Here is a 21,105-nt window from a genome sequence, read left to right as displayed (position 1 = left end):
CCTCTGGCTTTCTTCTCCAATGGGGCGAGGAGAGAGGACGCGAGGAGTGTGCAATTGAGATTTTCCCTGGGACTTTGCTAGGCGTCTAACATCTGAGCTGTAGCACGCACATAATACATTCTAGTGTCCTGTCTGTGAAGCAACTGCAGCGCGCTGAAGGCTGCAAAAACTTTTGGGTATCTCTACTTTCCATCGTCATTGGCCTTTGTGGGAACTGAAGTCGAGGTGGATGCAACTTAAACACGAACATTATAAAAATAAGTTTGGCTGCTTATTTAGAAAAGTTTGAAACCAATGTTTTGTTGCCTGCTTTGAGTTTCTATCGGGGAGTCTGGAACTCGAAATACATGCTGAAGACAAACTCATACTCTTTCGCTTTAAAAAACAACTTTCCCTTAGTTATTTATTTAGTCTTAATTGTTTAAGGTGGCCCAATCACGGCTGTGAATGAAGAATCCAGTTAGTCAACCAACTTGCTAACTTTTAGAACTTTCGTTGCCAGCGAAGTTGAAAGAAATCAGGGTCTTCATGAGGAAATTCAACGTGCTAGTTGAAACTCTGTCCTAGTAATAGCCTACAGCTGAGCGCCTTTCCCGTGTTTTTGCGTTGCGGTTATATTTTAAACTTTTATTTAACCGACTCAATGAAGACGATGTTAGTGTTCTCTACGGTTTACACATTTGCCGTGCTGTTTGTTTCGACGAAGGCTGAGCCCAAGTCGACAAGCTGCAATGAAGTTAGGGCTGCGTACCGTTCCAAAGGCTTCAACTCCAATGATGTTCCCAACAAAGGAATACACGGTAAATGTGCCTTTTAGATCATGTTCATTTGTTATTTCAACGTTTTTTTTTTGTTAATTTATGCCAGAACCATGTGTTTTCTAAATTTGTTAGTCTGTCATTTAGGTTAGGTGTGTAGCCTACTGTCTGTGTTGTGACAATGATATTCTTATAAAGTCATATTTAAAACTACAAGGTTACAGGCAAGTAAACTTGTAACATTATCATGTAACAATGTAACGTTTGTAACACGCATTTTAAAATAATTTGATAGCCAAAGCCTAAGTCAAACTTACCTATCTTTCTACGATCTTCTTGAATGATTCACTTCACCAATAAGTGATCCTAGTATTAATGACAGATTTTATTACTTGATTTTAAAATAATTCAACTGACTCCTATAGGCTAAACGTCCGTAGCTGTTGCCTTATCTGCGTTTTTACTAGGCCTTTATTCTACAGCAAATATAAAACAGCAAATACTTGCCTCGTTCATTTAGAAAAACACCTTTTGCTGATTTACAACATCAGGAACTAAAACAATACACACTCTGCAGTCCGGTACAAACAGTCCTATCTATGGGTTATTCCCTGGCTTCCGAAGTAGTGTCTTTGTGGCCCTTATTAGCCAACCTGCCGTGATTTGGAGAAAAACGGGGTCATATATTTGACATTAGAAGTCAATCGGTGTAATAGTATATTTGATGTTTTTCGTTTGTTTGTAAGATAGACATATAAGTTAAAACTAGACGTTTGAGAAGGGGGGGGGGGGCAAAAACCATAGCCTAAATATTTTTACATCGTCCAAAGTCGTCTTTATGCGAGTGACTCTACGAAGTGAACACTTTCAGTTAATAATCAGTATAGTTTCACTTCCTGTTGGAAGTCATGTACATTTTCGGTGAGATTCCAAATGGCCGTACAGGGGAACAGCGGGGGGGGGGGGGGGGGGGGGGGGGGGGGCTACTACTACGATGTTCCTCCCTGTGCCCCGCATACTTTAAATACCACCCTCCTCTCCTCCTTCCCCGTTTCAGTTTTTGGTCAATTTCATGTTTTGCCACTGTGTTGGAACTTTAAGTACATATTAGATTAATCTGAAATGTTGAATGTAGTTTTGGTTTCTTCTCCTTTTCTATAGAAGTAGCTAATGGATGTCACAGTATCTAGATCTTAATTTAGACATGGTCATTAGCATAGAATTAGGAATTAGACAGGATCTCTATGGTCATCAGCATGTTGGTTCTTTGTGTCACCGAAGAATAGGATTCCTCTACTCTATTCATGTACTTTATAGAAATCCCTGTTTTGTAACTGGAACTAGCCAACCTATAACCTATTTGTAATATGTCTGCCTTTTTCCTTCACCCCAGGCCTTAGATTAACTGAATAGTTGTCCTGTTAGCACCTTGATTTGTTAAAGCTGCAATATGTAACTTAACCAAATTCACATAGAAATGTGAGTTATAGATATGTCATTCTGATTGAAAGCAGGTTTAAGAGGGAGGAGATCTATTCTGTGTACTATTTCTATGCTTTCTATGCATATCTTTCGTTTTTGCTTCTTTTACTTTGTACACCAACTGAATTTGATTTTTTTGTTGCTTATAGTAAATATTTCAGTGGTTTAGATGGTAGAATGATTATCTACAGTATACTTGCTTTTTTTGTCTCACAAACTGAAATTAGGCTAACTATTAGAATATTAGCAACCTGCATGATGCATGTTTAACCTCTCTGGGATCGTTCGGGACGCTAGCGTCCCACCTCGCCACCAGCCAGCAAAATTGCAGGGCGCCAAATTCAAAACAACAAATCTCATAATTAAAATTCCTCAACCATACAAGTATTTTACACCATTTTAAAGATACACTTCTCGTTAATCCAACCACAGTGTTGATTTCAAAAAGGCTTTTCGGCAAAAGCAGAACACGTCATTATGTTAGGTCAGCAACTAGTCACAGAAAGCATTCAGCCATTTTCCAACCAAATACAGATGACACTCCCAGGACTCAATGTTACACAATACATGTATGTTTTGTTCGATCAAGTTAATATTTATATCCAAAAACCTCAGTTTACATTGGCGCCATGTTCAGAAATTTCTCAAACATCTGGAGAAATTGCAGAGAGCCACATCAAATAACAGAAATGCTCATCATATACTTTGATGAAAGATACATGTTTTACATTCAATTAAAGAGGAACCTGTTCTTAATGCAACCGCTGTATCAGATTTCAAAAAAGCTTTACGGCAAAAGCACAATATTCAATCTGAGAACAGGTTCAGCCACAAAAGCAAGCCATAGTTACATGCCAAATTGTGGAGTCAACAACAGTCATAAATAACATTATAAATCTTCACTTACCTTTGCTGATCTTCGTCGGAATGCACTCCAAGGATTACTACTTCCATAAGAAATGTTTGTTTTCTTCGATTACGTCCATATATATGTCCAAATACCTATTATCTATTCGATAATATATCCACCGGAACAATTGGTTTTTCAGTAGGACCGATTGGAATAATGGCTACCTCTGTATTTTATGCGAGAATTACTCTTAGAGCCATCAGGTGACCACCTGCGCAATGTAGCTGCTTACGGGTATTCTTCAACATAAATGTGTAAAACTACGTCACAATGCTGTAGACACCTTGGGGAATACGGAGAAAAAGTAATCTGGTTGATAGCCCATTCACTGCTCAATAGGGACACATTGGAACGCAGAGCTTTCAAAAGATGAGTCACTTCCGGATTGGATTTTTCTCAGGCTTTCGCCTGCAATATCAGTTCTGTTATACTCACAGACAATATTTTTTACAGTTTTGGAAACTTTAGTGTTTTTTCTATCCTAAGCTGTCAATTATATGCATATTCTAGCATCTTGTCCTGACAAAATATCCCGTTTACTGCGTGAATGTTATTTTTCCAAAAATGAAAATACTGCCCCCAAGTCACAAAAGGTTAAATGAAACTACAAACCTAAGATTTCCCACTTCCTGGTTGGATTTGTCTCAGGTTTTTGCCTGCCATATGAGTTCTGTTATACTCAGACATCATTCAAACAGTTTTAGAAACTTCAGAGTGTTTTCTATCCAATACTACTAATAATATGCATATATTAGCATCTGGGATAGAGTCGCAGGCAGTTTACTCTGGGCACCTTATTCATCCAAGCTACTCAATACTGCCCCCCTGTCACCAAGAAGTTAAGATGTCTGGTCAAAAACAGATCAGGTGACATGTTTAGAAAAAGTTGGTGTGACTGACATCCCCTTTATATTGTTATATTCATATTGTTGACATCTGTGCTACTACACTGACCACGAATATAAACTCAACATGTAAAATGTTGGTTTCATGAGCTGAAATAAGAGATCCCAGAAATATGCACAAAAATCTCTACTCATATTTTTTTCATTTCTGTTAGCCTTTCTCCTTTGCCAAAATAATCAATCGGCCTGACCGATGTGGCATATCAAGAAGCTGATTGAACAGCATGATCATTACACAAGTGCACCTTGTGCTGGGGACAATAAAAGCCATTCTAAAATGTGCAGTTTTGTCACAATACAATGCCACAGATGTCTCAAGTTTTGAGGAATCATGCAATTGGCATGTAGGAATGTCCACCAGCGCTGTTGCCAGAGAATTGCATTTTATCGATGGAAATTTGAATGCACAGGGATAAGAGACGAGATCCTGAGGCCTATTGTCGTGCCATTCATCCGCCCCATCACCTCATGTTTCAGCAGGATAATGCACGGCCCCATGTGGCAAGGATCTCTACACAATTCCTACAAGGTGAAAATGTCAATTTCTTCCATGGCCAGCATACTCACCAGACATGTCACCCATTGAGCATGTTTGGGATGCTCTGGATTGACGTGTACGACACAGCATGTTCCAGTTCCTGCCAATATCCAGCAACTTCACATACATTTTACAGTTGAGTCATTTAGCAGACACTCTTATACAGAGCGACTTACAGTAGTGAGTGCATACATTTTAATACTTTTTTTGCAGACACTGAAGAGTGGGACAACATTCCACAGGCCAAAAGCAACAGCGTGATCTACTCTATGTGAAGGAGATGTGTCGTGCTGCATGAGTCAAATGGGACTGGTTTCAGGAAACTAGGCGTATGTCGCGCATCACTACTTCACAGGAGAGCCATTTGAACGTAAACTTTTATCAATATGTTTTTTGACAAATGCTTTCTTTTATGTGAACTTTCATGTGCCTTAATAACCAACTTGTATGCTATCTGTATATACAAATAAAATGGTTAAATCACAAGCCTAGTTGGTTTAGTCACAGAAAAAGATCCGCAACCTTCCCACTAGTTATGATTGGCTGAGATAATGAGTGGGCTGGACATGCCGAGAGGTTCGGATTAGCCTACCATGTAGCGCGCTTCTGTCTATAACATGAGCTGGTCAGTATGTGTAGGTAATCCTTTCTAGCATGGCTTTTTAGAAAGATCACGTAGTAGAACTGCATAAGTGTTGCTCTTCACTTTTTGGAGGACAGAGTTTTGAAATCAGTGGAATTAGTATGATAGCTAAGGTGATGGAGAGAATTCGGACATTTTGATTGCAAAAATGCAGACTGAGTCAAGGAGAACACAGAAGTCTGTTTATATAAAACACCTGTCTCCGGATTTCATCTTCAAACTAAGGGCAACCATGGCATCTGACAGAGGGAAGCGTCCATCCATGTACAGTTGAAGTCGGAAGTTTACATACACCTTAGCCAAAGACATTTAAACTCAGTTTTCACAATTCCTGACATTTAATCCTAGTAAAAATTCCCTGTCTTAGGTCAGTTAGGATCATCACTTTATTTTAAGAATGTGAAATGTCAGAATAATAGTAGAGTGATTTATTTCAGCTTTTATTTATTTCATCACATTCCCAGTGGGTCAGAAGTTTACATACACTCAACTAGTATTTGGTAGCATTGCCTTTAAAAATGGTTTAACTTGGGTCAAATGTTTCAGGTAGCCTTCCACAAGCTTCCCACAATAAGTTGGTTGAGTTTTGGCCCATTCCTCCTGACGGAGCTGGTGTAACAGTCAGGTTTGTAGACCTCCTTGCTCGCACAGGCTTTTTCAGTTCTGCCGACAAATGTTCTATAGGATTGAGGTCAGGGCTTTGTGATGGCTACTCCAATACCTTGACTTTGTTGTCCTTAAGCCATTTTGCCACAACATTGGAAGTATGCTTGGGGTCATTGTCCATTTGGAAGACCCATTTGCGACCAAGCTTTAACTTCCTGACTGATGTCTTGAGATGTTGCTTCAATACATCCACATAATTGTCCTCCTCATGAAGCCATCTATTTTGTAAAAGGGCACCAGTCCCCTCTGCAGCAAAGCACCCCCAAAACATGATGTTGCCACCCCCGTGCTTCACGTTTGGGATGGTGTTCTTCGGCTTGCAAGCCTCCCCCTTTCTCCTCCAAACATAACAATGGTCATTATGGCCAAACAGTTCTAATTTTGTTTCATCAATCCAGAGGACATTTCTCCAAAAAGTACAATAGTTATCCCCATGTGCAGTTACAAACCGTAGTCAGGCTTTTTTATGGTGGTTTTGCAGCAGTGGCTTCTTCCTTTCTGAGCGGCCTTTCAGCTTATGTCGATGTAGGACCCATTTTACTGTGGCTGTAGATACTTTTGTACCTGTTACATCCAGCATCTTCACAAGGTCCTTTGCTGTTCTGGGATGGATTTGCAATTTTCGCACCAAAGTACGTTCATCTCTAGGAGACAGAACCCGTCTCCTTCCTGAGCGGTATGACGGCTGAGGGATCCCATGGTGTTTATACTTGCATACTATTCTTTGTACAGATGAACGTGGTACCTTCAGGTGTTTGGAAATTGCTCCTATGGATGAACCAGACTTGTGGAGGTCTACAATTGATTTTTTTCTGAGCCTTGGCTGATTTCTTTTGATTTCCCCATGATGTCAAGCAAAGAGGCACTGAGTTTGAAGGCAGGCCTTGAAATACATCCACAGGTACACCTCCAATTGACTCAAATGATGTCAATTAGCCTATCAGAAGCTTCTAAAGCCATGATGTCTTTTTCTGGAATTTTCCAAGCTGTTTAAAGGCACAGTCAACTTAGTGTATGTAAACTTCTGACCCACTGGAATTGTGATATAGATGATTTTACTTGTCAAAATTACTTGTCTTGCACAAAGTAGATGTCCTAACCGACTTGTCAAACTCTAGTTTGTTAACCTCTCTAGGGTATGTGGGACGCTAGCGTTCCATCTGGCCAACATCCTGTGAGGTTGCAGAGCGCCAAATTCAATTACAGAAATGCTCATTATAAAAATTCAGAAAACAAAACATTTTACATAATTTTTAAACCTAACTTCTTTTTAAACCAACCACATGGTCATATTTATAAAATGCTTTTCGGCAAAAGCATACCTAGCCCAGAACATAGCCCAGTTGTCAAATTATTACAAACAGTAACCAGCCAAGCAGAAGCGTTACAAAACTCAGAAATAGAGAGAGAATTAATCCCTTACCTTTGATCTTCATATGGTGGCAATCAGAAGGCATTCATTTACTCAATAAATGTTCCTTTTGTTTGATGAAGTCTCTTTATATCCAAAAACGCGCTATCAAAACTGAGGTTATCTTTAGTGATCCACTGGCTCAAACTCAGTCAAAACAATCAGGCAAAAAAAATCTAAATTGTAGCCGTAAAGTTCATAGAAACATGTCGAACAATGTTTATATTCAATCCTCAGGTTGTTTTTTTAGCCTAAATTATCTATAATATTTCAATCGGACAATAACGTTGTCAATAAAAAAAAAGAAGGTAAACAAGAAACGCACCCGCGCCTGAAAAAACTGTCACGTTAGGGTCCACTCGTTCAGACTGGTCTTACTCCCTCATAAGAATACAAGCCTCAAAAGATTTCTAAAGACCGTTGACATCTAGCGGAAGGCATAGGAACTGCAAATGGAGTCCTAAGTCAATGGATACTGTAATGGCATTGACTAGAAAACTACAAAACAAAAACTACTTCCTGAATGGATTTTTCTCAGGTTTTCGCCTGCTAAATCAGTTCTGTTATACTCACAGACATTATTTTAACAGTTTTAGAAACTTTAGTGTTTTCTATCCAAATCTACCAGTATGCATATCATATCTTCTGGGTCCGAGTAGCAGGCCGTTTAATTTAGGCATGCTTTTCATCCAAAATTCCGAATGCTGCCCCCTACCCTAGAAAGGTTAACAAGAAATGTGGGGAGTGGTTGAAAAATGAGTTTTAATGACTCCAACCTAAGTGTATGCAAACTTCCGAGTTCAACTGTATATGGTTTAGATAAGCTAGCTAGCTACATTTTCAGATACGACATGTTTCTACTTTTGTCAGTCATTTTCAGTTCAAGTTAGTGTACTGTTAGCTAGCTAGCTAACCTTGTGTGTGATCTGTGATACTAATAATATCTCAGAGCCATTTGCATTGCAAGTTATAGCCTAATGTTAGCTAGCTAATGTTGAAGCTGGTTGGTTAGCTACCTGCAGATTCATGCAGGGTAATAACTTTGGGATTATGGTTAATTGTTTAGCTAGCTAGCTAGCTACATGTCTTAAGACTCCACTATGCAAGTAACCATTTCAATGGAATGTTCATGTCACTGCAACAACTGTCGATAGCCAGAGCAAATTTACCAGCTACGTCTATCTGCTCAGATTTCTGAGGACTCTGTGTGCCAGAGCACAGAATAACTGATGAATTTCCAAATGCTCAACGGTCATTGAATATGCCTGTATCAGTATACATTGGCAAAAAAGCTTAATTAAATTGTTGCCAGTAGCACAGTTGCATTCAACGCTCTGGATAACATTAAAAACAGCCTAACCAGCTCTTCTAGGGTGAGTAAAATGGTCAGTGAGCTGTTCTCTCGTTTGTCTGGAAGTAGCTAGCCAACCTCAGTCAGTTAGTTAGCTTGACTGCTGTTATGTCAATGCTCGAATCAACCCTACTCCTCGACCAGATCATCCAGTGTGTGTGCGCGCTCTGAACACTCCGAGAGCAAAACATTTGAATTTACGAAAGGACAATGAAAATATATATATATATATATATATATATATATATATATATATATATATATATATATATTTATATTTTTTTTTACATAACCTCACATGTGAATCCTTAAAGATATGGGTGGGGCTAAGGCTTTAGAGGGTGTGAACAATGCTGAATGGGTGTAGACAACGAGCTCTCCAGTAGGTGTACCAAAACATTCAAGGGCTGTTTTCTGAAACGTGAGGTTACAGGTTTATCAACTACAAAGCATAATTACTTTCCCATTGTTTCCCAACTGTTTGACATACAATTTTCTAGCCCTGATTCTCCACTTTTATTGAATGTTTAAAAACACCATTTCATAAGATCGAGCCAGTCGGTCACAAATGGTGGTCACACCAGATACTGAATGGTTTTTCTCATCCATGCCCCTACCTTAAAAATATAAAAAATAATTCTGTGACCAACAGATGCATATCTGTATTCCCAGTCATGTGAAACACAATATAGAAGTCTGGGCCAACTTCAATGAGCACTTCTTTATCATCGATAGACTGAGATAATTGATCTGGGGAGAGTGACAAGGTCTACTCTTGCCAAATCGGGTTGGGGCTCTCAAAAATCAGAGGGGAACACAAATGTCCCTGCCTGGATTCAGTGTTTTGTGTTGCTAGGGAGAAGTGAAATCTAATTGAGCTCCCCTCCATTCTGAGTTCTGCCCCACTTCATCTGGCAGTGAGTCAAAACATCTATTGTCTTTAGCCCACATTTAAAACTGTCTTTCTGAATTGGTCCAGGCATCACATTGGACAAGACACACACAGCTATGTTACTATACTTGAGGAATTTTTGGGGACCAACAATTGATTCCCATTAACTTATTTTCCCTTACCCACTAAACCCTAATTCTAAACCTAACTCCTAAGCCTAAAACAGCCTTTTTACAATTGAGGACCAACCACAATTAATTTGAGTTGGTTTACTATTCTTGTGAGGACTTCTGGGGACTCCCCCCCCCCCCTCCCCCCCCCCCCCCCCCCCCCCCCCCCATCAATCTACACATACTACCCCATAATGACAAAGCAAAAACAGGTTTGTAGAATTGTTTTGTAACAAAAAGAACATCACATTTATCTAACTATTCAGACCCTTTACTCAGAACTTTGAAGCACATTTGGCAGCGATTACAGCCTCGGTGTCATGGGTATGACGCTACAAGCTTGGCACACCTGTATTTGGGGAGTTTCTCCCATTCTTCTCTGCAGATCATTTCAAGCGCTGTCAGGTTGGACGGGGAGCTTCGCTGCACAGCTATTTTCAGGTCTCTCCAGTAGAGGTCGACCGATTACGATTTTTTCAATGCCGATACCGATTTATTGGAGGACCAAAAAGGGCGATACAATTTTTTAAATGTATTTTTATTTGTAATAATGACAATTACAACAATACTGAATGAACACATATTTTAACTTAATATAAAACATCAATATAATCCATTTAGCCTCAAATAAATAATGAAACATGTTCAATTTGGTTTAAATAATGCAAAAACAGTGTTGGAGAAGAATTAATATGTGCCATGTAAAAAAGCTAACGTTTAAGTTCCTTGCTCAGAACATGAGAACATATGAAAGCTGGTGGTTCCTTTTAACATGAGACTTCAATATTCCAAGGTAAGAGGTTTTAGGTTGTAGTTAATATAGTATTAATAGGACTATATCTCTCTCTACCATTTGTACACTGCTCAAAAAAATAAAGGGAACACTAAAATAACACATCCTAGATCTGAATGAATGAAATATTCTTATTAAATACTTTTTTTCTTTGCTTAGTTGAATGTGCTGACAACAAAATCACACAAAAATGATCAATGGAAATCAAATTTATCAACCCATGGAGGTCTGGATTTGGAGTCACACTCAAAATTAAAGTGGAAAACCATACTACAGGCTGATCCAACTTTGATGTAATGTCCTTAAAACAAGTCAAAATGAGGCTCAGTAGTCAGGAACCCAGGGCCAACCGCACCAGCATATGGTCTCACAAGGGGTCTGAGGATCTCATCTCGGTACCTAATGGCAGTCAGGCTACCTCTGGCGAGCACATGGAGGGCACATGGAGGACATGAAATGCCACCCCACACCATGACTGACCCACCACCAAACCGGTCATGCTGGAGGATGTTGCAGGCAGCAGAACGTTCTCCACGGCGTCTCCAGACTCTGTCACGTCTGTCACGTGCTCAGTGTGAACCTGCTTTCATCTGTGAAGAGCACAGGGCGCCAGTGGCGAATTTGCCAATCTTGGTGTTCTCTGGCAAATGCCAAACGTCCTGCACGGTGTTGGGCTGTAAGCACAACCCCCACCTGTGGACGTCGGGCCCTCATACCACCCTCATGGTGTCTGTTTCTGACCGTTTGAGCAGACACATGCACATTTGTGGCCTGCTGGAGGTCATTTTGCAGGGCTCTGGCAGTGCTCCTCCTGCTCCTCCTTGCACAGAGGCGGAGGTAGTGGTCCTGCTGCTGGGTTGTTGCCCTCCTACGGCCTCCTCCACATCTCCTGATGTACTGGCCTGTCTCCTGGTAGCGCCTCCATGCTCTGGACACTACGCTGACAGACACAGCAAACCTTCTTGCCACAGCTCACATTGATGTGCCATCCTGGATGAGCTGCACTACCTGAGCCAGTTGTGTGGGTTGTAGACTCCGTCTTATGCTACCACTAGAGTGAAAGCACCGCCAGCATTCAAAAGTGACCAAAACATCAGCCAGGAAGCATAGGAACTGAGAAGTGGTCTGTGGTCACCACCTGCAGAACCACGCCTTAATTGGGGGTGTCTTGCTAATTGCCTATAATTTCCACCTGTTGTCTATTCCATTTGCACAACAGCATGTGAAATTTATTGTCAGTGTTGCTTCCTAAGTGGACAGTTTGATTTCACAGAAGTGTGATTGACTTGGAGTTACATTGTGTTGTTTAAGTGTTCCCTTTATTTTTTTGAGCAGTGTATTTCATATACCTTTGACTATTGGATGTTCTTATAGGCACTATAATATTGCCAGTGTAACAATATAGCTTCGGTCCCCCTCCTTGCCCCTACCTGGGCTCAAACCAGGAACACATAGACAACAGCCACACTTGAAGCATTGTTACCCATCGCTCCACAAAAGCCGCGGCCCTTGCAGTGCAAGGGGAACAACTACTCCAAATCTAAAAGCGAGTGAAGTTTGAAACAGTTTTAGCACACACCCAGCTAACTAGCTAGCCATTTCACATTGGTTACACCAGCCATTAGGCTGATAGGCTTGAAGTAATAAACAGCGCTGTGCTTGCGAAGAGCTGCTGGCAAAACTCACAAAAGTGCTGTTTGAATGAATGATTACGGGCCTGCTGCTTCTGTCAGACTGCTCTATCAAATCAGACTTAATTATAACATAATAACACACAGAAATACGAGCCTTTGGTCATTAATATGATTTAATCCGGAAACTAAAATTTCGATAACAAAACGTTTACTATTTCAGTGAAATTTACCTAACAGGTGGCATCCCTAAGTCTAAATATTCTTGTTACATTGCACAACCTTCAATGTATGTCATAATTACGTAAAATTCTGGCAAATTAGTTTGCAATGAGCAAAATAAATGACACAATTTCACCTGGTTAATATTGCCTGCTAAACTGGATCAGTAGTTGTAACTAGTGATTATGATTGTTTTTTATAAGAAGTTTAATGATAGCTAGCAATTTACCTTGGCTTCTACTACATTTGTGTAACAGGCAGGCTACTCGTGGAGTGCAATGGTTAGAGCGTTGGACTAGTTAACTGTGTGGTCGCAAGATTGGATCCCCTGGGCTGACAAGTTGAAAATCTGTCGTTCTGCCCCTGAACAAGGCAGTTAACCCACAGTTCCTAGACAGTCATTGAAAATAAGAATGTGTTCTTAACTGACTTGCCTGGTTAAATAAAAGGTATAAAAAAAAAGTAATAAAAAAAATATTATAATCGGAAATCGGCGCCCAACAATACCGATTTCCGATTGTTATGAAAACAACTTGAAATCGGCCCTAATGAATCGGCCATTCCGATTAATCGGTCGACCTCTGCTCTCCAGAGATGTTCAATCGGGTTCAAGTCCGGGCTCTGGCTGAGCCATTCGAGGACATTGAGACTTGTCCCGAAGCCACTCATGCGTTGACTTGGCTGTGTGCTTAGGGTCGTTTTCCTGTTGGAAGGTGAACCTTCGCCCCAGTCTGAAACTGCTCCAGAGCACTCTGGACTTCTTAGAGGACCTATCTGTGATTTGCTCCGTTCAGCTTTGCCTCAATCCTGAAGCGTTTCCCAGTCCCTGCCGTTGAGAAACATCCCTACAGCATGATGCTGGCACTGCCATGTTTCACCTTAGGGATAATGCCAGATTTCCTCCAGATGTGACGCTTGGCATTCAGGCCAAAAAGTTCAGTCTTGGTTTCATCAGACCAGAGAAAAGTTTTGCCTTTTGGCAAACTCCAAGCGGGCTGTCGTGCCTTTTACTGAGGAGTGGCTTCAGTCTGGACACTCTACCATAAAGGCCTGATTGGTGGAGTGCTGCAGAGATAGTTGTCCTTCTGGAAGGTTCTGCCATCTCCACAGAGGAACTCTAAAGCTCTGACAGAGCGCCAATCGGGTTCTTGGTCACCTCGCTGACCAAGGCCCTTATCCCCCAATTGCTGGTTCCAAACTTCTTGAATTTAAGAACGATGGAAGCCACCACGGTCTTGGTAACGTTCAGTGCTGCAGAAAGGTTTGGTACCCTGCCACAGATATGTGCCTTGACACGATCCTGTCTCTGAGTTCTACGGACAATTCCTTTGACATCATGGCTTCTGCTCTGAGATGCACTGTCAACTGTGGGACCATGTCCGTAGGTAATGGGTCTGAATACTTTCCGAATGCACTGTATGCATGACACTGTCTCATTGCCTCCAGTTCCACTCTCCCTTTCCTCCCAGCGATTAATCAGTAAGGGTATTATTATTTAAGTACACTCCAATTTCAAGGGTATTATTATTTAAGTATACTCCATCCTCCTACGCTACATTCCAGGCGATTTGAGAAGTCCCTGGAAGGCTCTGCCTCACTGAAATAGCAGTGTTTATATAGCCGTTGTCTCTAAATGGCCATAAATCAGTGATTGGTGGAATACACTGTTTATTGTATATGTAGCCCTTGACACAGAAACGGTTTAACCATGCAAATTAAATCCATGAGCTTAGTTGGAATTCTGACTAATATTTTAGGTTAATGTAAAAAAAAACTGTAATGGAAAACCCATCGATGCTCAAGCATTGACAGATAGGGAGTAACGGCAGAGTCCATTGTTAAATAGTTGCTTTATACCATGGTCTGTCTTTCCAACCTTTATGGTAACTGTGACCTACTGGCACATTTTGAAGTTTGTGGTATCTGTTATTATAAAGTAGAACGTACGTTATGAGCACATTACTTTCTATTCTACCAAGAAATGCATAGAACCTTACTGAGGGTAAAACGTCTACTCTAAACAATCAGGGACACCTCATGGCTGAATTCACAGAACTTTGCCAAGGTTAAAAGCTTCCACCACATTCAGGCCCTAGTACTTCTATAGGGAGTACCCTGCCTGTCTGCTACAGAGGGATGAGGTGTGGGTTGGGGGTGATAAAATTGCTGCCATTGGCGCTCGATCACTGGCATAGATGTTGGGGGGATAATGTGTCAAGTGCTTTGCTGCACGGTGGCAGGGGGGACAAGTTCTTCAAAAGAGGCAAAAAACAGAGCGGTTAACACCGACCAGATGGGTATCTACCATGTCAACAGCTCTTCATTCCATCCAGGGCCAGGCACCACGCTGCACTTCTCTCTCTTTCTACTCCTCAAGCTAAAAATCTGTTTCAGTTTACACTGGCGGTGATGTCATGCCTCAGGTACGGGATAATGGAAAGGATCAAAGTCCAAGAGGAAAAGGTTTGGGCTGTTTTCCCTCCCTACTTTCTGCTGAAGTAACATCCCGCTCATAATCAGTCCGGAGAATTGACTGAAACTCAATGCCGCTATGACCTCAGCACATTGGCCTGTGAGTGAGCTGAAGACGCTTAGCAGTGGAGGAGTGTGAGATCTACTTCCTGAATATCTTTGCTGGCTGGGTTTGTGCTCTGCGTCTTTATGGTTTGGTAAATAGCAGCTTTTGTTATTGCCATAACATTCAGCAGATAAGAGCAGTCTAGGGGAACTGGGACATTAGTCTGGGCAGCTTGTATATATGTGTTCTTCTGCTCCATGACTGTTAACATCTTCAATAATTAACTAATAAACAAACCAACTGGTGTCATGTTCCCTACTCAAGGCCAGGGATTTCTGTGAAACCTTGAGAATAGAGGTTTACCGATTTATGATTTTTCAATACCGATACCAATTATTGGTGGACCAAAAAAGCCGAAACCGATTAACCAGACAATTTTTACATTTAAAAAAATGACAATTACAACAATACTGAATGAACACTTATTTTAACTTAATATAATACATCAATAAAATTTACCCTCAAGTAAATAATGAAACAATTTGGTTTAAATAATGCAAAAACAAAGTGTTGGAGAAGAAAGTAAAAGTGCAATATGTGCTATGTAAGAAAGCTAATGTTTCAGTTCCTTGCTCAGAACATGAGAACATATGAAAGCTGGTGGTTCCTTTTAACCTTTCTGATCTCCCCATCCCGGATCCGGGATCGTGAATACAGACTCAAGCTCATTACCATAACGCAACGTTAACTATTCATGAAAATCGCAAATGAAATGAAATAAATATGCTAGCTCTCAAGCTTAGCCTTTTGTTAACAACACTGTCATCTCAGATTTTCAAAATATGCTTCTCAACCATTGCAAAACAAGCATTTGTGTAACAGTATTGATGGCTAACGTAGCATTTAGCGTAGCATTTAGCATTAGCATTCAGCTGGCAACATTTACACAAACAGAAAAGCATTCAAATAAAATCATTTACCTTTGAAGAACTTCAGATGTTTTCAATGAGGAGACTCTCAGATAGCAAATGCTCAGTTTTTCCTGAAAGATTATTTGTTTAGGACAAATCGCTCCGTTTTCTGCGTCACGTTTAGCTACGAAAAAACCACTGTATCCAGGATTGTGTAAATCTATCAGCAAGCTCATTAGCATAACACAACGTTAACTATTCATGAAAATGGCTAATGAAATTAATCTATTTGCTCTCAAGCTTAGCCTTTTGTTAACAACACTGTCATCTCAGATTTTCAAAATATGCTTTTGAACCATAGCTAAACAAGCATTTGTGTAAGAGTATTGATAGCCTAGCATTGCATTAAGACTAGCATTCAGCATGCAACATTTTCCACAAAAAACCATAAAAGCATTCAAATAAAATAATTTACCTTTGAAGAACTTCAGATGTTTTCAATGAGGAGACTCTGTTAGATAGCAAATGTTCCGTTTTTACAAAAAATATTATTTGTGTCGACTAATCACTCCGTTTTGTTCATCACGTTTGGATAAGGAGAAAAAAAATAATAATAATTAAAACGCCAACTTTTTTCCAAATTAACTCCATAATATCGACAAACATGGCAAACGATGTTTAGAATCAATCCTCAAGGTGTTTTTCACATATCTATCGACGATAAAATTCATTGTGGCAGTTTACTTTCAATTCTGAAGAAATGGAACGCGCATGGACTTACTGATTACGCACACAGGACACCGGGCGGGACACCAGGTAAATGTAGTCTCTTATGGTCAATCTTCCAATGATATGCCTACAAACACGTCACAATGCTGCAGACGCCTAGGGGAATATACAGAAAGCGCAGGCTCATTCCTGGCGCATTCACAGCCATATAAGGAGACATTGGAACACAGCGCCTTCAGAATCCGGGGCATTTCCTGTATGAAACATCATCTTGGTTTCGCCTGTTGCATTAGTTCTGGGGCACGCACAGATAATATCTTTGCAGTTTTGGAGACGTCAGAGTTGTCTTTCCAAGGCTGTCAATTCCATGCATAGTCGAGCATCTTTTCGTGACAAAATATTGCGCTTAAAACGGGCACGTCTTTTTATCCAATAATGACACAGCGCCCCTATAGGTTCAAGAGGTTAACATGAGTCTTCAATATTCCCAGGTAAGAAGTTTTAGGTTGTAGTTATAATAGGACTATTTCTCTCTATACCATTTGTATTTCATTAACCTTTGACTATTGGATGTTCTTATAGGCACTTTAGTATTGCCAGTGTAACAGTATAGCTTCCGTCCCTCTCCTCGCTCCTCCCTGGGCTCGAACCAGCAACACAACGACAACAGCCACCATCGAAGCAGCGTTACCCATGCAGAACAAGGGGAACAACTACTAGAAGGCTCAGAGCGAGTGATGTTTGAAACACTATTAGCGCGTGCTAACTAGCTAGCCATTTCACTTCGGTTACACCAGCCTCATCTCTGGAGTTGATAGTCTTGAAGTCATCAACGGCGCAATGCTTGACTCACAACGAAGAGCTGCTGGCAAAACGCACGAAAGGGCTGTTTGAATTAATGTTTATGCGCCTGCTTCTGCCTACCACCGCTCAGTCAGGTACTTGTATGCTCAGTCAGATTATATGCAACGCAGGACACGCTAGATAATATCTAGTAATATCATCAACCATGTGTAGTTAACTAGTGATTATGATTGATTGTTTTTAATAAAATAAGTTTAATGCTAGCTAGCAACTTACCTTGGCTTACTGCATTCACGTAAGTCTCCCTGTGCAGTGCAACGAGAGAGGCAGGTCGTTATTGTGTTGGACTAGTTAACTGTAAGGTTGCAAGATTAGTTCCCCGAGCTGACAAGGTGAAAATCTGTCTTTCTGCCCTTGAACAAGGCAGTTATTATCCCACCGTTCCTAGGCCGTCATTGAAAATAAGAATGTGTTCTTAGCTGACTTGCCTAGTTAAATAAAGGTATTTTAAAATTTGGCAAATCGGTGCCCAAAAATACAGATTTCCGATTGTTATGAAAACTTGAAATCGGCCATTCCGATTAATTAGTCTCTACTTGAGACTTACCGAACCCCAGTATTAAGCTAAACAGAAACACAAAAACAAGTGAACTGCTTCATTGTTGTGGACTCAGTGCACCTAGTGCACTACATTTTAATCAGGTTCCATAGTGCACTCTGTAGGAAATGGGGTCACATTTGGATTTCAGCTATGGGCTGTCTTAGCATTCCACCTGACAGACCTGAACCAAAAAAGCATAGTACCTGTAGGTAGGTTTACCGGTCTTGTCCGGTAGCTAAAGGATTTCAGGTCTGACCTGTTTGGCCACATTGGCTGGTGTTGAACTTATGTTATTTTTCCCACATGTTGATTCTTTAATATAATATGTTGGGATTAATGGGAATACACATGCCATTCAAATTGGCAGCATTTGTTGTGCTAAATCAGTTGCAGCGGTGGAATGGCACTGTGTTCTAAGGATGTAGTGGTCACGCTGCCATCTCTCAACCTCCCTTATGCCGGACGGCTGGCCCCTCACCCTCCCGCTGCCCCCTCACCCTCCCCGCTGCCCCAGTGAGCGACAGATCAGATCAGTGGGGGGTGGATGCAGTGTGTTGGAACAATGGGGCACCCCCTTTTAGGCCAGTTTGCCTCCCTCCCTGCAACATTCCACCCAGGACCACCAAGACCCTCACCCAGGACCACCAAGACCCTCACCCAGGGTCCCTGGAGCTGGGAACTACCACAAAGAGGGGCCCAGAGTGACTTACTGAGGCACACAGACCATGACCTTAATCGAAGGCTCATGTGTGTCTGCCAGTTTGGCTTGTTGCTCTGTAGTTTGTTCTCTAGCTAGTACTACTGAGAGTTTGTATACGGCCATATAATCAGAATTTTATTTCTATGGTTACGGGCCCACACCTCCTCCTGAGAAGAGCTGTGAGAAATCTGGGTTTGTGGCTTTCCACACTTTGGCTTGACGTGGAGCGCCCCCTCAAACTCCTTGTTAACACGTCCTGTTTGCATGCTGTTAAGTCGGCAGTCTCTCTTCCCCCTTCGCTTCGGCTGACATATCACTTCATGTTTCCCTGACTCTTTCCCCTCCCACTCAGCTCATAGGAGCTGCTCTAACAAATCCAGAGGGGTTTTGTTTCTTTCTCTGTCCTGCTGCCTTAGTGAATCTCCCTCAGTCTTTTCCTTGTCTCCATAATGGTTTATTAGTGTTTTCTTGCTCCTCTACTTTCGTCTTCTCCATACCCTGCTGTACTCTCTCTCCTTCTCTCTATACCCTCCTTCCTCCCCTCTCTCCACTATTTACTCCTCAGGGGTTCTTTGTGTGGAAGGCTTCCAGATGATTTTCATGCCAAAACAGACCGCTGCTGTCGTTTTCACACACTTCTCCCCCAGGCTTTGCTGTCATGCCTCAATATGAGTTGTCGTTTGGTATTGTCACAGTCAGATCTTCTGCTGCTCCTCTGCCAATGGTTTTTACAGCCGTTGTTATGTTAGCCTTTTTCCATAGTGCCTCTTCTTTCACTGCTGAAATTCCTTTTGTGTTGTATTTTGTTGTTCCCTTGATATCTGAGCCGTGGTGTCTTTTGTGTTGAGATCACTCAGTGGTGGTGTCACTCAGCCAGCTGTGAGGAGTGGGGAAGGACTTCTGGCGCTGATCCCAAACTCTGAGGATGGGGACTGACCTGCCCAACTTTTTTGGGGGGGAGGGGGGGGTGGTGTGTGTGAGATTTGTGCATCTAACTTCTTCATTCATTATTATTCACGAGTCATTCAGGATTATCCGTAATCATGTGGATGTGTTTTAAAACATTTTATTCGTATTCACAATAAAAGGGAATCCAAAATGACACTATTTACCATTCATTTGTTTGGTGAAAAATCTGAAACCTAATTAAAGCAAACGAAAAATGCATTCAAGTTTGTAGTGTCACTAGCTTGATGTAGTCCTTGTGTGCTATGAATATGGGACCAAATACTTTTTACTACTTTAATACAGTGAATTTGTCTCAATACTTTCGGTGTCCTAAAATGTGGGGACTATGTACAAAAAGTGCTGTTATTTCTAAACGGTTCACCCAATATGAGGATGATACGGTCTACTTATGCTGACAGTCTGCACTTAAGCCTCATAGTCCATAGTATAATTTCATATCCAAAGTTCTGGAGTACAGAGCCAAAACAACTAAATGTGTCACAGTACTTTTTGGAGCTCACTATGGGTTGGGTGGTATACAGGGGTATTGATTCCAATGACATGTTCTACAAATAGCTACCTGACAGTTAAGTAACCTATCATTGGGTTGAAGTTTGGTTGATCAGTAGAAACAATTAGAATGGAAAAAGCCAAATGAAACGCTACCCATAAATCATATGTAGAAATAAAACACTATCAGGCAGTGATATTATATTTTGGCCATATTGCCCAACCCTAATGTGAGCGCCAGGGAGAGACCAAGACATGAAGCTCTAATGAAGTACCATGCAGGAACTATCAGTCAAGATTTCTGGATTGTTATGAAGATCATGAGGACGATAACATCAAGGTTTTTGTATTTGCCACAGACCTGTGTGGTTGGGGAGCAGCGTGCGTGAAGGCCTGAAGCTAGGGACTCGCCTGCGTGTTTGGGCTTGAACCCCAGTGCTGGGTCCAGGCCAGATGAGGTCTAATCCTTGCTAATTACTCCCAAGGCCTGCATCAAGACTCCCACCAATGAGGCTCCCACTAACACTAAGCTGAGTTTTCCAAAGCATAGTTAGCCTAATAAGTCACCTAATGACCCAATCCCTTACTCCGCTCCAGGCTTTTGAACATATAATAAACAAATGATCTGAGATCTGGAAAAAAACAAACACGGTCCTCTGCTTTAAATATGTTTTCTCATTTCCAGCCAAGCTGTAGGAGGGTCTCTGTCTTGGCTTTTTCACAAGGCTCTGTAAATTTGACTGACGAGGTCATCAAAACCCCATCAAAAAAACATGAACAAACCATCGGCAGAAGTCCTGCTGGCCGAGGCACTTCAATTAGAACCAAAGGCTCTTCAAAGACTCCCTTGCTTTTTAAATAAAGGCTTGAAAAGCTACAAATCATTCGGTCGGTAAGTTTTGAGGATGGCAGTTTTGCCTGAAAGAAAAACGAGGCTTTGTGAGGAAACTGGAGACTTCCATTTGGGACAAGAACCATGTTACATTGTTGGAAAGGCTAGACCTATCTCATA

At 41.2% G+C, this 21,105-nt stretch overlaps 1 protein-coding gene across 1 annotated transcript in view; it reads left to right on the top strand.

Annotated features, from left to right (window-relative positions):
• The first annotated feature begins 60 nt into the window (after positions 1 to 60).
• gpc4 (glypican 4) overlaps positions 61 to 21,105 on the top strand; it is a 62,214-nt gene continuing 41,169 nt past the window's right edge. Inside the window, exon 1 of the mRNA XM_021583465.2 lies at positions 61 to 800. Within this exon, the coding sequence (XP_021439140.1) occupies positions 644 to 800 (157 nt within the window). The 5' untranslated portion in view covers positions 61 to 643. The remainder of the gene's footprint in view (positions 801 to 21,105) is intronic.

Source organism: Oncorhynchus mykiss, chromosome 31 (assembly GCF_013265735.2).
Source record: "Oncorhynchus mykiss isolate Arlee chromosome 31, USDA_OmykA_1.1, whole genome shotgun sequence".
Taxonomy (NCBI): Eukaryota; Metazoa; Chordata; class Actinopteri; order Salmoniformes; family Salmonidae; genus Oncorhynchus; species Oncorhynchus mykiss.
Note: the sequence above shows the minus strand (reverse complement) of the source record. Positions and strands in the feature narration are given on the sequence as shown.